Source organism: Crocodylus siamensis, chromosome 3 (assembly GCF_052110815.1).
Source record: "Crocodylus siamensis isolate JL-2025a chromosome 3, ASM5211081v1, whole genome shotgun sequence".
NCBI classification, from domain to species: Eukaryota; Metazoa; Chordata; order Crocodylia; family Crocodylidae; genus Crocodylus; species Crocodylus siamensis.
In genome coordinates, this window is record NC_143397.1 from 207,025,833 (window position 1) to 207,046,045 (window position 20,213).

The window sequence follows — 20,213 nt, forward strand, 5'->3', positions numbered from 1 at the left end:
GGGGATGGGGATGTAGCAGGTAAAAGAGGAGAGGTACCTGAGGAGTCAGATGTCAGGTAGATTATAGTGTTTCATAAATCCAATGTCTATATTGAGTCATGAGTTTTTATAGCCAGTAGATTTCTGAAGTGAAGTTTGTATGCTTGTCTACAAAAGATTTTAATTTTGGTGCACCTCCCCAGTGGTGGGCAGCAAGCAGGGACTGTCAGGGCCCTTCAAGCAATCAATGGGAAATGCTGGGGTGGCCACAGCATCCCAACCCCCACAGTACCACCCCTGCCACAGCATTGCGCTCTGCTGCCTTCCCCGGGAGCCCCACGCTGAGGCAGCAGGGCAGAGTGCTTCAGCAGGCGCGGCACTGGGAGGGGGGGCCCATGTGGCCATCACCCTCAGAGCAGCCACCACCTGCCCCACTCCCAGTCATTTCCAGTCCCCCACTGGGAAGAGGCCAGTGCAGCCCCCAGCCCACACCAGCAGCCCAGCCTGGCCCCACGCGCAGATCCGGGGGGTATATGCCTCCTATGCCCCCCCCAGGGTCCATGCAGTGTCAGGAGTGCCCCCCCCACCTGCCCTTGGCTCCCCCCACATCCCACTTGGGAGTCCCTTTCACCATCCCTGCCCCACTACCTCACTCACTGTCGGGGCCTCAGTCTCCCCCCCCCACCCCCCCCGCCCCACACACATAGGCTTACTGCATGGAGGCTACTCCCCAAGCTGCCTGGCTGAATTCCGGGGCACCTGCATGGTGGCATGTGCAACACTCATTGGTGACATTATTGACTACAATGGGCAAAAAAAAGCCAATAACATTAATTTTCCTTTTATCTGTGCCAGCATGATATGTGACTGATATACCAGTGCACCTCTAGATAGGCCCTCCAATTTTGTTTGCCCAGAGCCACAATAAATCTTAATCCACCTCTAGACTTAGTTTTTATCTCACATCCCACCTATTAAACTCTACAAAGTCTCTTTTGAGCCCATCTGAAATGTATTTTTTCAAATGCTTGCTTATTATTTAGCTAAATTGGAGTGGATTTTCACAGTGATGGCAACCGGCTGATCACTGATACAAAGGCAGCCCCCCTACCACATTTCAAACTCTGGGTATGAAGCATAGGGATGCCAGAGCATTTCAAAGAAAAGGTCACCAGACTTTTTCAACATGTATTTAAAACATGTAATAGTTCATTCGCCTTGGTCTTAGAGATCACCAAATCATCCTGACTTAATTAAAAAAAAACCCAGATATTCTTAAGAAATTCTTAACCTGTTAGCACATCTCCACTACCAATACAAAAAGTACCCCCAAAACCGTAAGAATCCATGATTCCTACACATGCCTTTCTCAAAATGTCACATATCTGATCCAGTGCCCTCATAGCCACTATGTGAATGAAACTAAAGATAAGCTACACACCAGAATGAACCTTTACAGAAAACATATAAAGGATGGAGATGCATACACACCATTATGAGCACATTTGTCACAGAAAAACCATCCCTCTCTATCTTCACTACCCTTGTGATCAAGGGAAATCTACTGAACTCCTTTAAAAGGCAAACTTGCAAATGAAAAATCATAAACTGTCTATACACGAAGAACCAAGGAGTAAGCATTTATATTGGGTTTATGGAATATGATATTTTATCTAACTCCTGAATTATTTCTACACAAGAAAAGTAAGAAAGACCATCCTCCCTTTTGACAGGCCTTGATTTCCCCATAATCAGCCTCTTTTCTTCTGCTAATTGTGTGTCTGCTACCCAGAGAATCTCTCTCAATCCCTCCCCTCTGCTGTTTTTCACTACACTGTGCCTAACTTCCTGTGATCAGAAACCTGAGGAAGATTGTCTTGTATTCCAAAGCTTGCCTAACTTTATCCCAACTAATAGTTGGTCCAATAAAAAATATCACCCGAAGAAATCCTCGCCTCTTTCTGGTCCATCACACCCACAACTTCACTCTTACGCTAATGAAAAGAATAGCAGGAAGTCCTGGCTGCTATTCTTGCTAAAATAAAATTAAATTTTGTCCCACTTCCTGGTCCTAGGAACTTCTCTATGAAACTAGTGATTCTTCCCTCGCCTGGCATTATTGCGCTCTTCCATTCTTGTCTGTTCTGATCTGCCATAGACTGCAGCTCTGAAACACAAAGAGTTTTGTGGAAGGTTTCTGCTGCCATCTCTGCTGCTGTGACACCCAATCATCTTATTATGCAACCATTTTCCTATGGGACAAAGAGCTTTGCATGGGCTCTTCATCAATGAATGAATTTTACCAAAAAGGAATTAACTTTTTCAAGGCCTACTTTAGCCTGTTCAAGGTATTTTGATGTACCTGTATGTGTTATGGTAAAATTTCCATTAATTCAAGAGAAATTTTGCTTGAATCATGAACAAATAATTAAGCCCCAAAGCAGTAACTAAGTCCTTATTTCAGAATCCATAACAATATACTCTTCACTTCCCTGAAATGCACAAGAGAATACGAAGAAATTATGTTTATGAAAGCACAGACCTATACAGTGAAAATGGCATATAATATATACTGAAGAGGAGCAAGTATGCAGTCAGCTTCCTCAAAGGAATGTTTGCTAAAAAGCCATAGGGAAAAACAAATAACTAGTCAACACAAATGTAGACAATCTAGTCATTCCAAAACAGAATAACAACAATAGAAGGTTAAAACAATTGTGTACATGTCCGTGTGAATAATGAGGGCGACATAGAGCAAAGCAATTAATTACACACATTGCAATGTACATTCCTTTACATATCCTTTGCTGTATATGGCATATTTCTATTTGCATATAGTCCAATAGGCAAGTTTTAATAAGAACAAGCCAATATATACTACTGCATTTAAGTAGGAACGAGCTACTTGCAAGAAATTTCCCATGAAAGGTCCCTTATGTCTGAAATTGCCAGTTGGGTCTGTCAATATTTACATTCCATTATTCTTAAAGGAATTTCATTATGAACCAAAGTTTAGAGAGCCCTCAACTCTCATTCATATGGCGCCTTTTATTATATTTGACCATTCCTCCTGTCTTTTTAATATATTCTCTATTCTTACTAATCTTCATGGCTATTTATAATTCCTAGTTTAGGAGAAAGCTATTATCCCTCTTATACATAGGGACCACAGTACTATTAAAGCAGCATGCACAAAACTGACAGCATAAAGTCTCGCAAAACACTGCCTTAACAATACAATTCCACATTTACAGCAAGTGGAGTTTATGCCAACTGAGACAGATCACTTTTGCAGCTGGCTACTGTCTAGCTTTAACAGGATGATTTTTTGACTGCCTGTCCCCAGTAGATTGGTGGTTTCAGAAATGGAGTGATGCTAGTAGAAATGTAACAGCATTCTACCATTTTATTGAGGCAGTGTTGCATAAGTAACTGAACAGAGCATATAATTGTACTTCAAGAGTAAACCTGTGATTGCACTTTACATATGGCACAGCAACGCATGTATATATGATTACATATATGTGTGTGTGTGTTTAATGATTAACCATATATATTTGTATCTATGTGCGCATATGAATACTTCTCTGTCTTTTATATTCAAGCCCTGCTTTTTATGCCTGTGTAAGCATGTCTACATGAGATGCTAAATGCACAGTACTACTGTGCATTAGCACATCACAGCAAAAGCCATCCTAATGTACAGTAGAATTAGTCTAGTATGCATTAGAATCACACAAAAACTGCGCCAACACTACTGTGCAACAGTGCCGATTATGGTGCATTAAGTTAGTACTTATTACAGGTACTGAAGTTAGTGCACTGTAATTATGGAACATTAATGAATGTGTAGATGTGCCCTGTTATAAGCATGGCTGGTAGAACCATCTATTAAGCCTAGTGGATTTTGCTGTCAGTGGCCGGAACCCTCCTGGGGTCACTGGGTACAGGAGGGATGAAGAAGGAAAATTAAATCCCTAGGAGACCAATGTTAAAGCTGTAGAATGGGGTGTTTTTTTAAACTTGTTCCAATGAATAAGTCAGGAAGCCAGAGGGAGACAGTAAGATTGGAACCTGCCAGTTCATCGGAAGGGAAAATGGGGCCAGAAACTGGGGATTAAGGGTCATGAGCAATGATATTAGAACTAGAACAGGTTGAATAATAATAATGGGGAGGGGAGGGGAGGGGAGGTTAAGACAGGCAGGGCAAGGAAATTGGGACTTCTGACAAGGAGCATAGATTGAAAACTAGTACACGGCAAGGAAAGAAAGGGAAAAGAGACAGATCTATTGAGAAGCAAAGGTGTGGGTTTGAAGGGGTGGGGAAGAATTGATACTGGATATGGAAGGAGTGAGGACAAAGAACTGGTGTTTGAGGAAACTAGTAACGGCTAATCAATAAAGCTAGGACAGGAAGTGCAATAGGAGAGAATTAGATTTCCTGGACAAGGAGACTAAGCCTGGGATGAGAAGCTTGCAGGACAGATACTAGGACTGTCTTAGTAAAAAGAATGGAACAGGGGCAGATTAGAAGAGAAGTGGCACAAAGAGGTAAGATAGGAAAACCAACAGAAGAGTCTAGGCCCTACACTCCCTCCAGAATCAGGAATGGAAACCCAAATCTTGGAGTCTCACCATTGCTCTGCTGTCAACAAATGTATTTGAAACCTACTGGCAAAATGTCCTGCCCCCTCATGCATTTGTCTCTATATCTGATGGCTATGTACTACTGCCATGAGTTATTCCATTATTGCAAATGTTAGAGATCAGTGCAGTAGATTTAATGGTTCCAGCTGTGTTAATGGCCCCTATGAGGATCAATAAAATGCCACATGATAAAACTGAAATTTTCTTTTATTTCAGCTTGTTTGTGTAAACTAGAAAATTACACAACAAAAAGTGCCATTTAAAAGAACATTATTAAATTGCAAAGTGAAACACTTAAAAATTTGGATATGCCAAAATGAATTTGGCTTCTTGTGAACATAGATTATGATACACTCTTTCATGACATAATTACATAAAACTTTTTTCCCAGAAGACCCATCCCCTCCAGTGCACAGAACAGACCTACTTTGGGGATGATTCTGGGCCATATAATAAAGGACACTTGACTGTAGGACCCTTGATTCATCTGCTGCAGAAGTTGGAAAATGTGTATTGAATGAGGTAAGAACTGCAGAAAATAAAATATGTTCCCATGGTTAAATGAAGTTGAATAATGACCTGGAGAACTGGATTCTATCTCTGCCTATGCCAGAGTTTCTGTATGATAGTGGGTGCATGTACATGAGATGCTAGAAGCGCAATAGACTCATTCTACTACATATTAGCGCATCAGCGAAAGACGTGCTTATGTACTAATGCACAATAAATTTAATCTACTGCACATTAGCATCATGTAAAAACATGTGTTGGTGCTACTGCACAGTAGTGCTGATTACAGCACATTAAGTTAGTACCTATTATTTCTGGGCATTTTTACACATGCAAGCTCCTGGCACTGCAATGCTTGCAGTTGTATAAGTGGCAAAATGCAGTACTGAGAAAATGGCAGTGGTGCACTTTTGAACTAAACCACATGGGAGGTGCTTTAGTTCAAAAGTGCACTGCCACTATTTTCTGTGCACTGACATGCATTTCATTACTTACACAACTGCATGTGACACAGCACAATGTGTGTCAGCTTGTGTGGGGAGCAGACTCAACTAATTGATTCTGCTCCAAAGTGATGGATCTCCCGTGTGTTACAGGATGAAAAAGTATGTGTATAAATGCCCACATGTATTAAACTTAATGTGCCATAATTATGGCACATTAGTGCATGTGTAGACATGCCCACTGAGCAAGTCACCTACAGTGAACTTTTCAGAGGGGCCTCTAACTGTGTGTTCCTCTTTTTTTTGACTTGAGTCAACTTCTGACTTGGATCAACTCTGATTTACAGAAGTGCTATGCATGCACAGCTGCATCTGTAATCAGGGGAACTGTGCTTTGAATATACTAACTGCTATACATTGCAATTTACTTTGAAAAATTGGGTTCAAACTACCTCAAATTTAAACAATCAAAATTAGTTGAACCTTGTGATCTTACTCTCTCTGCATTTCAGTTTTTCATGTATGCAAGTGGGATAATCCTACACTTTCACCTCATTAAGCACTTTGAAAATCAATTCATTAATATTTGGAAAGTAAATACTATGTTGTGATTAATGTAGTGAAGAAATTAACCATTGTGTCTCCATAGTGGGATTTAAATGGGGTGTAGTTAACAACACATGGGGTCACATGACAGAAAAATAAAACACAAGGAGAAAAAATACTGACTAGCTGCCCATTAAGTGAAAGCTGTCTGCTCTGTCAGGGGTCCAGGGGAAAAAGGGTATGTGATTATGTTATTAAAGACAGTATCAAAATTCAAATCCACTGGGGAGCTGAATTAAAGTTTCAGAAGCAATCTTCACCCTGGAATTTTCTAACTTTTTAATATTTGATTGGGCCCCCTTAGCAATGTTCCTTTAATATAGTTTTAGTATGCAATAGATTAAAATAGACTAATAATTAAGGAGTTTCAAATACACTGGTTAAGATTGAGTAGACAAGAAAAATAATTTGAGAAGGCCTGAGAAAATTTAAAAATGACTAAAGGAAATTTTAAACTGTCATGAAGAAGGTCCATAATACTTAATAGTGACAGATATTGGTCTATGGAAACGTTGCCCAAAAATAAACGATGAGAGCCTCTTTTTCTGAGTTACTTAACTAGAATAGACAAAACCCTGAAGAACTGGTAAAGCAATGAACTAAATGCCCTACTAGCAGTCTGTTCCATGTCTTAATTTCTAAGATTTCACTATATAATAATACTCAGATCTTTTATAGTACCCATTTTCTTACAGTCCTGCACTAACATTCATCTTCTCAACACATCCCAAGGGTACAAATAATATTATTCCATCTAGCAGGTGAGAAAACTGAAAAAGAGGGGGGGAAAGAGAGAGAGGGAGAGAGAGAGAGGGAGAGAGAGAGAGAGAGAAAACAAAAAGGTTCAGTGATATGGCCAGAACCACAGAAGCCTATGACAGAAAGCCAGGATCAGAAGGTCTTGTTCTGAGACCAGGGCCCTGCAGCCTGCTCAAAGTAATTAAGGAGTATCTCATTCAGAAACAAATCTCTCCACCATGCCCATTCATAAACCAAGATGCAGGCTGAGTGTAAGGAACCAGGCAAAAAAACCAGGGTGTTACCAACGAAGAGCTTTAGCAAGCCACATCCTTTGGTCCACACATCACAGAAAACAAATCCCTGGGGTGGGCACTGAAATCCTGATGCTTAATCACAGTTTCCCCTAAGCCTCATGTTACATTGCCTATAAGAAAGGGCTGCAGATCAAAAATGAGTGCTCAGACCTACTCCCCAGAAAGGATTCTCTTGCCAAGAGCTTGACGTGACAGTGATCCGCGTGTCATTTCTTGCACCGGTTTCTTGGCATCGAAATCTCTCCCGCACCCCATGCCCCTGCCCTTTCCAACCCCCTCGAGACAGCCAGCTTTTCTCTACATGCCATGACAACATCATAAAGCAACCTGTTATTCTACAGCATTAACTCGCTCCGCAGTGGACAGGGTGGGGAGGAGGGGGGTGCCTGCAAAGCAGCTGCGATGAGAAGAAGCTCTCTGCGTCTGGCTGCGCTTCCCCATCTCTGCCTTGCAGCGGCTGGCTCTGAGCTCCCCTCTCCACCGATGGTGGCCAGGCAAGCCAAGGGCCCAAGGGACGCCGAGAGGATGTGGTGGAGGAAGCTAACCATTCCCTGCCCAACGGGGCTTTCCCAGCTGCTCAGAGGCAGCCGAGTTCCTCCGGGGCGGCGGGGTGGGGCAGCCCGGGCGGGTCAGCGGTGCTGCTGGGGGGAGCTGAGACACTGCTTCTTGCAGCCTTGACCCGGCCCCGGACGGCAGGAAACGCTGATCAGAGGACTGATCCGCCCCGCATCTCCCACCGCTCGCTCCCGCCACGCCCCGGCAGTGCGGAGCGCCCAGAGTCAGCACCGCGGACAGCTCCCGCCTCCCTGCTGAATGCGGGACAGCGGCCGCGGGCGGGAGCCGCCCGGCCCCGGCTTGGGCTTGCGGGGGGTCGTGCGGGGGGCAAGGGCAACTGGGTGCGCAAAGCGAGAGCGTCTGGCTTTTTCTCTAGGTCCCTGTGAAGGTCCTCAGCTCCTTTGCTTCCCGCTCAACCCCCCTCAGGTTCCTCACTCCAAAAACTCCCCCTCTTCCACTCAGCCTCCCCACTCGCACTGGCTCTCCCCGCCTCCCAAGATCCCCACCTTCTTGCATGTAGCCCTCGCCCCCCACATCGTGCCCCTTGAACACCGTCCCTATGAACGGCTTGCACAGCTGGATAAGGCAGCCGGCAGGTTGGTTGGTTGTGAGGCTGAGAAACACTGGGCTGGGCTCACTCTCTCGCCTCCCAGCCAGGTCCCTCATCCTGCCATAGCCTGAAAAGAGAAAACTGCTTCAGCAAGAAGCCATCTCAACATCCTCCATGCTGCATTATGTCCTCGCCGCTGGAAATGCACACAGCCCACGCCCATGCTCTACATTTCCATGGAGTTTTCTCTCCCCAAGCTACTTTCAGAGGCTAGTTCTCTGCTTAAAAAACACCCTACAGATAAAAAATGGCAAGCATAATGCCAATGAAAATGTTGTCTACACTTTCATCCTCTGGAACCTGCCTTAGCAGGCAATGTCCTAGTTTATTAACCAGGGTAAGGGGGAGAGAGAAGCGTAATCACACTGCTGCCTTCTCTGTGCTGAGCAGTGGCACTGGACCTTTGCTTAATAAAAGGAAATTCTACTCAGTTATGAAAGAATGGAAAATGTGGAAGACTAGCATATCTGGAGGAAAGGGAGTCATATTTCTGTTATGCTACAGAAAAAATATTATGTTGCATATCTCTGCTTCCTCTCTCTCTCGCACACACACCCCTGCACACCTGCATATAGACAGGCCTTGGATTGACCCCAGGGACTATTTTCCAAAAGTCCTTTGTTCTAAACTGGGAATTTGCTAGCTGTCTCTATCAGTATGGGCCACGGGTGGCTTCTCATGATGGGTAGAGCAAGGGTGCCTATCTATCTTTGGGAGAGGAAATACAGGATAAAAGTAGTTTGACTTATTAAAGTCCAGCAAAAGATAATATGATGGCCTTGCTGTCTCTTAATCCCATATGCCCTGCTTTGTATGCTGCCAACACCCAGACAAAGATTTTTCTCCATAACTATAATAGAAAACATATTAGAGTGAAACCACATTTCCACCCAGACCTTTCAGATCACTGCACACATTAAGTTGTTGCCAGCCATTTCATTGGTTTTCCTATGAGCACAAGAGGAAGCACTTTTCCACCTCACCTTTTTCCTCTCACCCCACCTCTCTGTTGCAAAGATGATTTTTTCCTTGCCATGCTTTTGCAATGAAGTTGATGATAAATATCTCCTAATACCTCAAGCCTGAAGCAATCTTCTTCCAGATGTTATTCGTGGACAGGGCAGGTTATCCAGGTTCCCACTGGTTTTCTGAAATTACAGAAGAGAGGGGCTATTACCACAATCATTGATTATTATTATTTATTTATTTTTTACATTTATCCTGCTTTTTCGTTTTCTAGAGCCCTGTGTAGATACTAATTAGGACAGCTGGCATTCTCTGGGTTTTACCACTGCGTATGTCAGATGAAGCAGGAAAATATAAATCTTAAAAAGCAAAAACTTGCAGCCCAGACACTGATGCGTGTGGTGACCATCAGTGTACGATAATGTTATGGGTCAGAGGAAAAATAAAGGAAATAATTAAAAGAACTGTGGTTGTTAAAATGATTTGGGGAAGGGGGGCAAGCCTTCCTCCCTTTGTCCTACCCGTACAATAAAAATGTTTTAGAAATGCATTTGTGCATGTTTTACAGAAAGCAACAGCAGAGATTTCAACACCAATAGGCTTTTTCATGTAAGACATAAAACATTTGACATGGACTGTACTACTCGCAGCAGAGCCGGGGGGGAGAGGCGTTCAAGGGCTGATTTCCATTTCAAACTGCATTCTGGCACTTTGTCCTCCAGCACCATTGGCGGATCAATATTTAATGCTTGGAGACTGTGGCTCTGCAGGAGTCATGTCAGGGGACCTCTAGAGCCAATCTGCTTGGGTGGAGGAGTGATAATTATTCATGGGCTCCTGCCTCTTGCTCCTTCTCTTGCACAGCTCCACTCTGCTGACTCAGTGCCTTATTCAGTCGTCTCTCTCTCTCTCCACTGCTGTAGCTGGAGCCCTTTGCCTTCACCACCTCTGAGAATCCGCACATCCCACCATGGCTAAAACAGCAATGGGTAAGAAACCGCATCTCTTTTTCTTCAGCCAGTGCAATTTCCTAGGACTGTCAGCTCTACTGGGGCCTCCCTTACGTGTTTTTAAAAAAAAACCCAAGACGATGCTCAACATTTGGGCTTAAGTCTTTTCCTTTTTTTTCCAGTGAAAAAAAAAAAGGAAAGGAGGTGGAGCGGGGGTGGGAGCCTGGGGATCTTTTGAAGTCCACCCAAGGATCTGCCCCTGGGGAGCTTTAGCCATGTCAGCTAAAGCGGGGGGGGGGGTTTGATGTTAAAGCGTCCTTTTTTTCTAGTCTTCGGTGCCACTCTAAAACAGGCAGGTTAGCGCTGCTCTTCTTCCCCGGGGCCTGCCTGCGAGCCCCGGCCCCCAAAGACAGTGTCTGCATGCGCGAGCAGAAGGGCAGCTGCGCGGGGGAGCCGAGCGGCTGGCGGGGCCGGGCTGCGCCGCAGAGCCCCGCGCTGCCGCCCGACCCGACCCGACCCGAGCCCACCACACGCCGGCGGGCCTCGCCCAGCGGCCGGGCCGGGGGCTGCCCGGTCCCCGCAGCGGTGCAGAAGGGGAGGCGGGGCGGGGCAAAGGCGGAAGGCAGCCGGGACGAGCCCAAGAACCCGCTCGTGGTCCAGCATGGGCGCTGAGCCTGCTGCTGGCAGGGCCGGGGGAAAGTAGGTCACTGGCTCGTCCTTTCCCCCTCGTGTCCGGGGTGTTTTTGTAGACCAGGCAGCAGCCTCTCCACCCTTCTTTTGTCTTCAGTGTGGAGCCTCCAAGCGGTCTGGTTTGTGTCCTGAGAGCAAATCCTGTGTGTAAACTCAGCAGCCCCACCCAACCCTGCACACCCACTCTCTCTGGCCCTTTGAATGTCTAATGCTCATGCTTTTCCCCGATCTTTCCTCCTTTGCTGCCTGAACAGGAAGGCGAGGTGGCCAATAATTACACTGGCAGAGCCCTGAAAGATCCATGACTGCAGTCTCTGATTACCAGGAGCAGCAAAACACCTTATCTTCTGGCCTCCTCCCCCCACCCCCGGCACACACACACACACACACACACACACACACACACACAAGAGAAGGCTGATTGAAATAAATTTTCTGGACCTTCTGGGGAGTTGCCATGATGTGAGGCTAACCTAAGAGGCACTAGCAAGACCCTCACCCCTTTGTTTAACTGAGACTGCAATTAACTGCTGTATGGTGGAAATGGGTGGAGAACTAGGAATTGCAGTGCAGGGTGTGGAAAAGATCAAAATGCATTAGCCAGCAAGTCAGGCTTTCAAAAGGATCCAAACATCAGCAAATTTCTGTCCGATTCTTTTGGTGGAGCGGAACAAAACATGGATGAAACATTAGAAATCAAGATATTAGAAATCAAAACAGTTTCCTATTATGCTCACACACACATCCCACAAAATAATGAGGGAGACATTTAAACTATGGTGTCTCCTTCTAAAAAGAAACAAATGCCATGTATATGAACACTCAGCGTGGGATCTCTTTGATAATAATCCTGTTTCAATCTTGAGCATTTGTTCAAAGTTAACCTGAATGTTTCCGATGCTAGCTCTACAGTATTTCAAAAAAAGAAACTGATACGGTTTCCTTGATCTGAGAAGTGATCAGTGGGGATGGCGGAGCTTCTAACCTGGCATTGGTACCCCTGGGAAAAAGGCATGAGACAGCTGTATATGCAAATAGACTGAGACAAGAGCTGTGGGAGTCTGGCCAGCCCTGCAGTGCTGAACACGCCATCCCCTCCCCATTGCAGCAATCTGGTAATCAGTATTGATAATTTGTAGTCAGTTGGAGACTGATCACTGCAGAAGGCCCCTGTTAGGAATTCTGTCCCCATGGAAGAAAAAGCCTCTTCAAGCTTTGATTAATGTTCTCACAGAACACAAGCATAAAAGGTTTCTGTGGCAGGAAAGTGGCTGAAATCGCTAGATTCATCCAGATTGACTGTTTCCAGACTGCCTATTCGTTAGTTCCTGGTTAGAGCTACATATTTGCTATATTTGCATATTTTTTAATTCCTTAAATGTTAATTGCATTGCAACTTTAAAGGGCTATTTTTTTAAAGTAAGAAATGTAATTAAGGGCTAAATAGCTTTTTTTCTTTCAGTTCATAAAAAAGAAATAGTTCCGTTGACCACTTTTTTTAGTCATTATTGTGATATATATTTATTGTTATACAGATTTAGGCATTTTTGTCAGGCATTAGAAGATACCTCTGTTGTTAAATTCTATCAGGGCCTTTTTATCTATCCTGACTAAAAGATTGCTTCTGTAGTAATCAAAAGTGGAATATGTTTTCTTCACCTAATAATCTTTATTTCCATGTGAAAGAAAAGACTTTCAGATTCTCAGTTCTTGTAAAATAAGTTACACTTGTTCTGGACCAGAACATAAAGCTTTTATCCATTTGTCCACTGAGAGGGTGACAGTGCTTTAATGTATTTTTTATTATATACTATAGATGTTACAAAGCATTAAATATAACAGTCACATCTACCTGCCACTGTAGTCAATTGAAAATGTGTCATCAAATACAGCTCACTCACCATTATGCTTAATTTAGGGTCCCTGTCCAGCAAAGGCACTTTACCAGGTTAGGCATATGAGGAGTCCTATAGGCTTGAATATAGCTATTCACATGCTTCAGTACCTTGCTGAATGTGAGCCTATATTCTGGAACATAATTGCTGGCCTAACTTGACCTCCTTACTCAAGCACAACTCCTGATGACTTCATGAGGATTTTTGCTTGAGTGAAAACTTTAGGGGTCAGGCAACAGTTTGCTTTAGTACTGACACAGCAGGTTGTGGGGGGTTGTTCATTTTATTTGATTTGCACAAATAACCTGACTATATGTAGGACTAATATTTATTTTACTCTTCACCTATGTAATTGTTGACACATAGTTCCAAATAAAATCTGAATACTTTTGATGTGTTTGTTCATGTATGTATAAGACATGTTATATAAGTATAAACAAAAGTAGAGGATACTATGGGCTACACGGATCCAGCCGTTTTCTAAGATCCAGGGAGGAAAAAGTATAAGTGTTTAATGTCATTAGAACTCAGAATTGTGTCTCGTTCTGTTTTGGGCATTTTAACATGAAATTATGTGCCTACCAAAGTCAGACACACACAAAAACCCCTTTTGCCATTAGGGGTGTTGGTTGTAGCCATGTTGGTCTAAGGATACAGGAAGACAAGGTTCTTTGGGTAAATCTGATATCTTTTATAAGACCAACTAAAATAGTTGGAAAAAATTATCTTTGCAAGCTTTTGGGTACAAACACCTTTCTTCAGCCAGAGGAAGCATCTTTTGCTATTAGCGCTCTTGCATGTGTATTCTTTCTGCAATTTTTTCTACTAGAAACATACTGGAAAAGTGTGAATAATACCTTAAATATTGCTCCAGTTCAATTCCAAAATAGCTAAAGAGCACTGGAAGAGTGAAGGTTGGTCAGGACTGTGACATCAAAGAAGCTCAACCAGTCGTACCTTAGCTCACCTGCATATTACACATTGATAACAGTGTTTCAGAACTCTTCATCCATTTGAAAAAAAAAAAAAACCAACCTGGTTTACAGGCCCACAGTTGGGTGCTACATCCCAATGAATAGGAGTTAGCTGTTAAAAATGTTTTCCAATAACTGACCATTGCATTACTATTAGAATCCAATACACAATTATATACATGCTGCTAAAAATAAGTGCATAGTTATTTAATGCAAATATTTAAATTATGTTGGATAATGGTTTAATAACTAAGAGCTGTGGCCCTGATCCAGCAAAGCACTTACGTATTTGCTTAACTTTAAGTTCATGAATAGTTCTGTTCACATCAATGGGCCCAACTATTGTTTGTTTAGGGTTAGATATGTGACTAAGTACTATGTTAACTGGGAACAAAAATATGTTCTGGCACATTTTTATGCCATTGCTAAATATACAAACCTCCTCAATTTTCATGTGATCCTTCATAAAAATAATACAATCCAATACTGAAAATTTGTTTAAATATTAATGTCCAATTAATGTACATGTGGACAATTTTAAATATTAATAACACAAATATAGAAAATAAATAAAGAGAATCTAGAGAAATTTTGTCTGAATCTAGAGGGTGCAAGAGCAGGTCCTATGGTCCAAATGTTGTTGAACTCTAGCACAAGAAAGACGTCCAAATCCTATGAGATTTTTGATCACTTAAAATGGGATGTGGTTTCAAAAATGTTATAAAAGACATTCAGAGTTTTAAGTATTTTGACTGTTTTAAAAGAAGGCAAGTCTTTGTTTTAATTAGACTTTAATTTACAATGATTTTTTTAAAACCCACTTATAGAGTTGAATAAATACTGCTTTTTTATAATCTCTCATAGCATTTTTTCACAGCCTCTCTCATTTATTAAATCATCTCGTGCTTATTAAGATGTCATATAATATTCAAAGAAAATAAAATTCAGGAAGTTGACATTTCTAATGTGTTCAGGCACTACAAGAATCTCCTCAACCTTTCATGCCAACCAAAACTGCAGTCTCCAAATCATTTATTTGTTCATATCAATTTTGGAAGCACTTTCATCAGCCATTAATAGAGATTCTAGTTTTATATTAACTTCTCTTTGTATGCAATGTAATACTGTATTTATCTAGATTGTACTTGATGTCAATGTTCTTTATTATGAAGTAATGACTACACAGGTAGTTAAAGTGCCAAGTCACTGTATTTTTCTAAGATAATGTTCATATTTATTTCTTTAAAAATTAAAATACTAAACTAGTTCTGTCCTCCAAATTTGGAAAATGATACCATTTATCAGAATTAATATTAAAGATCTTCTATATAAAAAAAAAGGCTGAACTAAACATGCATACTAGCGTATTAGGATAGCACTTACAACTTTAAAGATTTGCATAACTATTAACCAGTTAACGTTAACCCAACACCCCACAGTGCAGGTAAGTATCATTTCCAAATTCATGAAACTTTGCCCTGCAATTCATCCTATTCAACCCATTCGAATCAACAAAATTACAACATATAAACCAGGGGAGAACTGAGCCCAGACAGAGTGTCCTTGGTTTTGCCTACGCAACTTAATTCACCTCAGGCCTAATTTTGAAAGATGTTGATTGTTCACATTTCCAAAGACAATACTAGTTGCAGATGTTCAACAACTGGGGAGCGGGGGAAGAAATCAGACCCTGCAGGTCTTAAATTAGGCACTTTAAAATGAAGTCAAGCAAGCAAGCAATTCTAGTGAACACTAGGTAAAAATTATTTACCTAAATTACTTGCCAAAGCAAGTGAATGGTAGATTCACCTTTAGAATCAGGAGTGTTGAAACGGGTTCCAAGACTCATGATCTAGGTGGAATTAAGAACATAGAGACCCTGAGGTCCTCAAGACCCCATGCATGTTGAGTATTTTGCTTTTCTGCCTAAATCATTGGGCATCAGTATTTTCCATAATGGCCTTTGCAGAAGTTCCACCTCCCAAAGCAATTACTTCTGGAAGAACAAGCATTGTATTGCCAATCAGTGTTGACAGGCTGTTTCTTTGATAAGTAATCTCAGAAATTTACACTCATTGAAATAAAGTAATAAAGACAAAAATATTCTATGGCTATTATCATTAGGTGTTGCAGATGAATATAAAGAACATTTTTTTTATAGCAGTACCAATGAAATAGATTACATAGGTGTCATCTTTGGATCTGAGACTCTCCAAACCAAAGACCAGATCCTGGTCCATTGGAATCAATGTAGTGCTGCATGGAACCACAAAAACTAGTTATCTAGTTTGATAGATATACTACAATACATACCAAATACCTGAAGCTAGAACTGAGCCTTAAGGCTATGTAACTATGTATTCCTTTGATTCTGCCAAAACTACTCAATATATAATCAATGTTAATCTTAGAGGAAGTGTTAATTCCTCTGTAGACAGTAGCTAACATCTGAAATGTTAGGTATGTACAGCCACACACCCAGACCCCATTTTAGAGACATACAACACAGCAGCCCACAGTTTCCCACAAAAGTTAATAGAAGCTGTAGTTTCTTAGCATCTTTGAATATCAAGTCTTTTATTTAGGGGCCTAAATACAAATGCAGCAGAGTGATTATAGATATCAGTCTTTGAAAACATTGCCCTCTTGGAACATAATGTGCAAGTATGAGCAAAACTCAACATGCAAACCTCCTTTGTGGATGTTTCCTTTTTTATCACATCCATGTTTTCCTTCCCCATCAAGAATATGCTAACAATAGTATCTTTTAAGAAGTGAAGATAGATTTAAGCTACATTTAGAAGGTTATTCAATCAAACTGGTATATAGAAGAAACAAAACATTAGACTTTGTGAATAAAATTTACAAGTAAAGAAGTGAAGATTCATTAAACCAAGAAGAACACGAGATGGTGCTTCAGACTAGAGATCAGAGTACTCACTTGAGAGAGTGGAGACCTCCATTCTGGTCTCAGCTTTCAAGACTGGTTCTGTATTTCTATTGAAATAGTTATTAGATAGGATACAGAAACTGTCCTGGGAGCAGAAGCTAGACATCAGGTCTCCTGGGAGATGGAAAATATGGGCTTTAGCTCCCTCAGGATGAGGAAAGGGAATAATTGCATTTATGCATTTCTGTGCAGAACTTGAACTTTTGGGTATCTGAAAATTCTGACAAACAGTAAGGTCTGAACAATTTTTAAGTCACAAAATGTATTGCCTCTGGAGTTTCAGATACCTCCAGAGTCAGGCAGCAGTTGTGTAGAGTTTCCTGTGGTCACCATTTCGACTTAAATGCTCATTTTCTTTCCCTTCTTTTTAACTGCCTAAGTCTTTTATTGCATCTTCTGACGCTTCATTTTTTCTCATCTATAAAAGAGAGATAGTACTATTCACTTACCTCATAGCTGTGATATGAACTGACTTTTCTTAATACATGGATTTTTTTTTGTTCATCTGTTGTTATTAAAGTTTCATAAACCACAATGAACAGAACAAAACATATGACAATTGTTTTTCCAAAATGGTGTAAGTCCTGTATTCAGATTCCTTGCAGTGCTCTTTATAAACCTCAGGATAGCACTGGTTAACAGATAAGTTTTTAAAATGTGTTACTGATACATGAGTCTAAATTCTTACTTTGCAATATGTTAAGCAATGTATTATTCAATATTCTGGCTATTCTTCCTCTGACAAAATTTCTATAACCATCTTATGTTATTATTGAGATTTCCATTACAGCATCATTTACATTCCTAAACCAGATCAGGGCACTATTGTACATGAATATATAGACAGTGGTTGTCTCTACCCCACAAGAATTCAAGCCTTGAAGTTCTCTAAATGTGTACATGAAAGAAGCTTCCCAATGGGAATTTAAAATGTAACCTATGAATCAAGCTCCATCATTTCTCAAAGACATTTAATGTTATTGCTTGTGTGACCCTTTTTATTAGTCCTCATTAAAAAATGACAAGTAGCTATTTTGTAAGTATTTGTTCCCCCAAGAGTTTCATGCAAACATAAAAAGCAAGTTTATTGGCATTCAGCACTCATTTTCATAGTCACTAGAAAATACAGTCTCTCTTTCACTTGAAAGTCTACTATTAAACTGTTGTGCAGAAGACTCTGTATGTAATTCCAAATATTGTTCTGACTAGTCTTAACACAAAAGGGTATTTTTAAACTAAGAGATCCCTTTTTCCTGTGCTTACAGAATTTTACAGAGATTTTTAATGCTGTCAAGATTGTTCTTGACAGTTTGCAGCAAGCATCTTACTGTGCTTTTTTTAAAGATAGGTAGTAGGCAATTGCCACTCACACTCATTGTTTAAAAAAAGATTCTTCAGGATTTAATTGAAGGCCTACACATTCTCAAGCAAATGGCTTTGTCCTGAAAAAGAAGGTATTACTAAAATGACTATTCAATAAGTATAATTTTAATTATTTTTGTGAGGAACATTAGTAGTATGAGATGCTTATTTGAATTTAAATCTGAATTTAATTAGTTTTAAATTATTCTCTAGTGAAGGTAAATTATGTTTATTCATTAGTCAGATTTCAGTGAGACAAGGCAATGAACTTGATGAACATTAATGTGTACTGCTCTGTATTGAAAATGTAGAAAATTTCACCCTCTAGTGGTAGAAAGTCTCAGAAGCAAATATTCTAATATCAAGCATGGAGGAGATACTGTAAATGCTGGACAAACTCTTTAACCTACATATCTGGTCCAAGCGTACACAGAACAACTTTATCTAGCCTTACATTGCTTAGAGTCCCAAACCTCTCCAGCACAGAGATGCAAATATTGCTATGATGTATATAAATTTTGAATAGCACAGTAAAAATAGAATGCCCAGTCCCATTCCCAGGATAAGACACTACACAAAACAATTACCATAATTCTACAAGTCTGATTAATATAATGTTACATGAGATGGTGTTTCATCTAGTTTTATGTATATAATTCCCAGGTTTTTGGGAAAGTAAATTGAAAAATAATTGTATTCAGGTCTAGAAGGGAGTGTGACCTAATGACAGGGTGATTCCCTAATGTGACTTCTTATCAGCCTATTCCAGTCCTCCATTCCCTATCCCCCAATTATCTCAGTCCTAGTAGCCTCCTTCCATAGCCAGGTCCATGCTCCCTATCCAGCTGCCAGTTTTCCCTTTCTATCTCCTTTTAGTCACAGTCTACCTCCATGGTTTCATTAACCAGGTTTCCCTGTCTCCATCTAGTTGGTCAGTCAGTCTCTGTCTCCAACTTGTTATTGTTCTGATTGAATCTGCCACCCCTCAGTCGGCTGTCAGTCTTTCCCATGCCCCGGTTTCTCTTACTGCACCCCATCTTTCCCCTTTACCAGATTTCAGTTCCAATCTATGGATGCTTTTGTCTCACGCTGCTTTATTTACAACCCTAGAGTCAGCTCCTGCCCCTCTACATGTCAGGCAGGAAGGTTCCAAAGCCTTCTCAAAGCTAGCTAGGTGTCATAATAGGAAGAAGAGAGGGCACAGAAGGAGGCTGTTGCCATGATGGCTAATGATAGTTTGCTTATACTCAGTTTGTAGTGTCATACGCCATTCTGAAAGTCTCTGAGCTCTCAGTTACTATATTTGCTCCACAGTTGCAAAGAGAGGCCATGCAGGAAATGTCATCCCTAGCCCACCCAATCCTGCAGTGGAGCATGCACATTGTAGACAGAATCTTCATAGACTTTAGTTGCTTAATTCTGATATGTCTCTCCTAAACATGTGTGACTTTTGAGCTTATCACTTAACTAAATTTGGGTAGATTTTCACAATAACTGATAAAAGGCTGCCTACATCCTTGCCAAATTTTAAGCTAGAGCTTGGTGATGCTAGCCTCTCAGTTAAACAACTGGAAAAAAAATTGTAGCATGGGCAAAACATCATATTTTCCCTAAGTTTTGGTCTCAGAAACCTCTGAAGCATGTTTATGCTCTCAAAAAGAAAAAGAAAAAGAATTATCTTGAAGCAGACGGCCAACATGGAAAATTCCAGCCTGAATTATTATAATTTAGCAAGGTTAGAAGCAATAGAGTCCAATCACACAAAAATGCTGAGGAACCTACAGAATCCATATTTTCTGATGTGATGTCAGAAAAAATATATATTAACAGTCTTTGAAAAATATAAACAGGGTTATTAATGATAATATTTAAAGTATATTAATAAAATTAATTAATGCTTGGAACATAGTTTCAGGTGACATAAACTGTAAGGAAACAATATTGATTTATATGAGCTGAGGTCTGGTTCCGTTCACTTAGCCTTGTATCAAGGACTCTGTAGCAGGTCTACAAAATTGGCT

General features: G+C 41.0%; 1 protein-coding gene across 1 annotated transcript in view; it reads left to right on the plus strand.

Moving 5' to 3' along the window:
• The first annotated feature begins 10,179 nt into the window (after positions 1-10,179).
• The window catches only part of STMN2 (stathmin 2), a 58,471-nt gene continuing 48,437 nt past the window's right edge, over positions 10,180-20,213 (plus strand). The window contains exon 1 of the mRNA XM_090040221.1: positions 10,180-10,360. Coding sequence (XP_089896347.1) covers positions 10,342-10,360 — 19 coding nt within the window. The 5' untranslated portion in view covers positions 10,180-10,341. The remainder of the gene's footprint in view (positions 10,361-20,213) is intronic.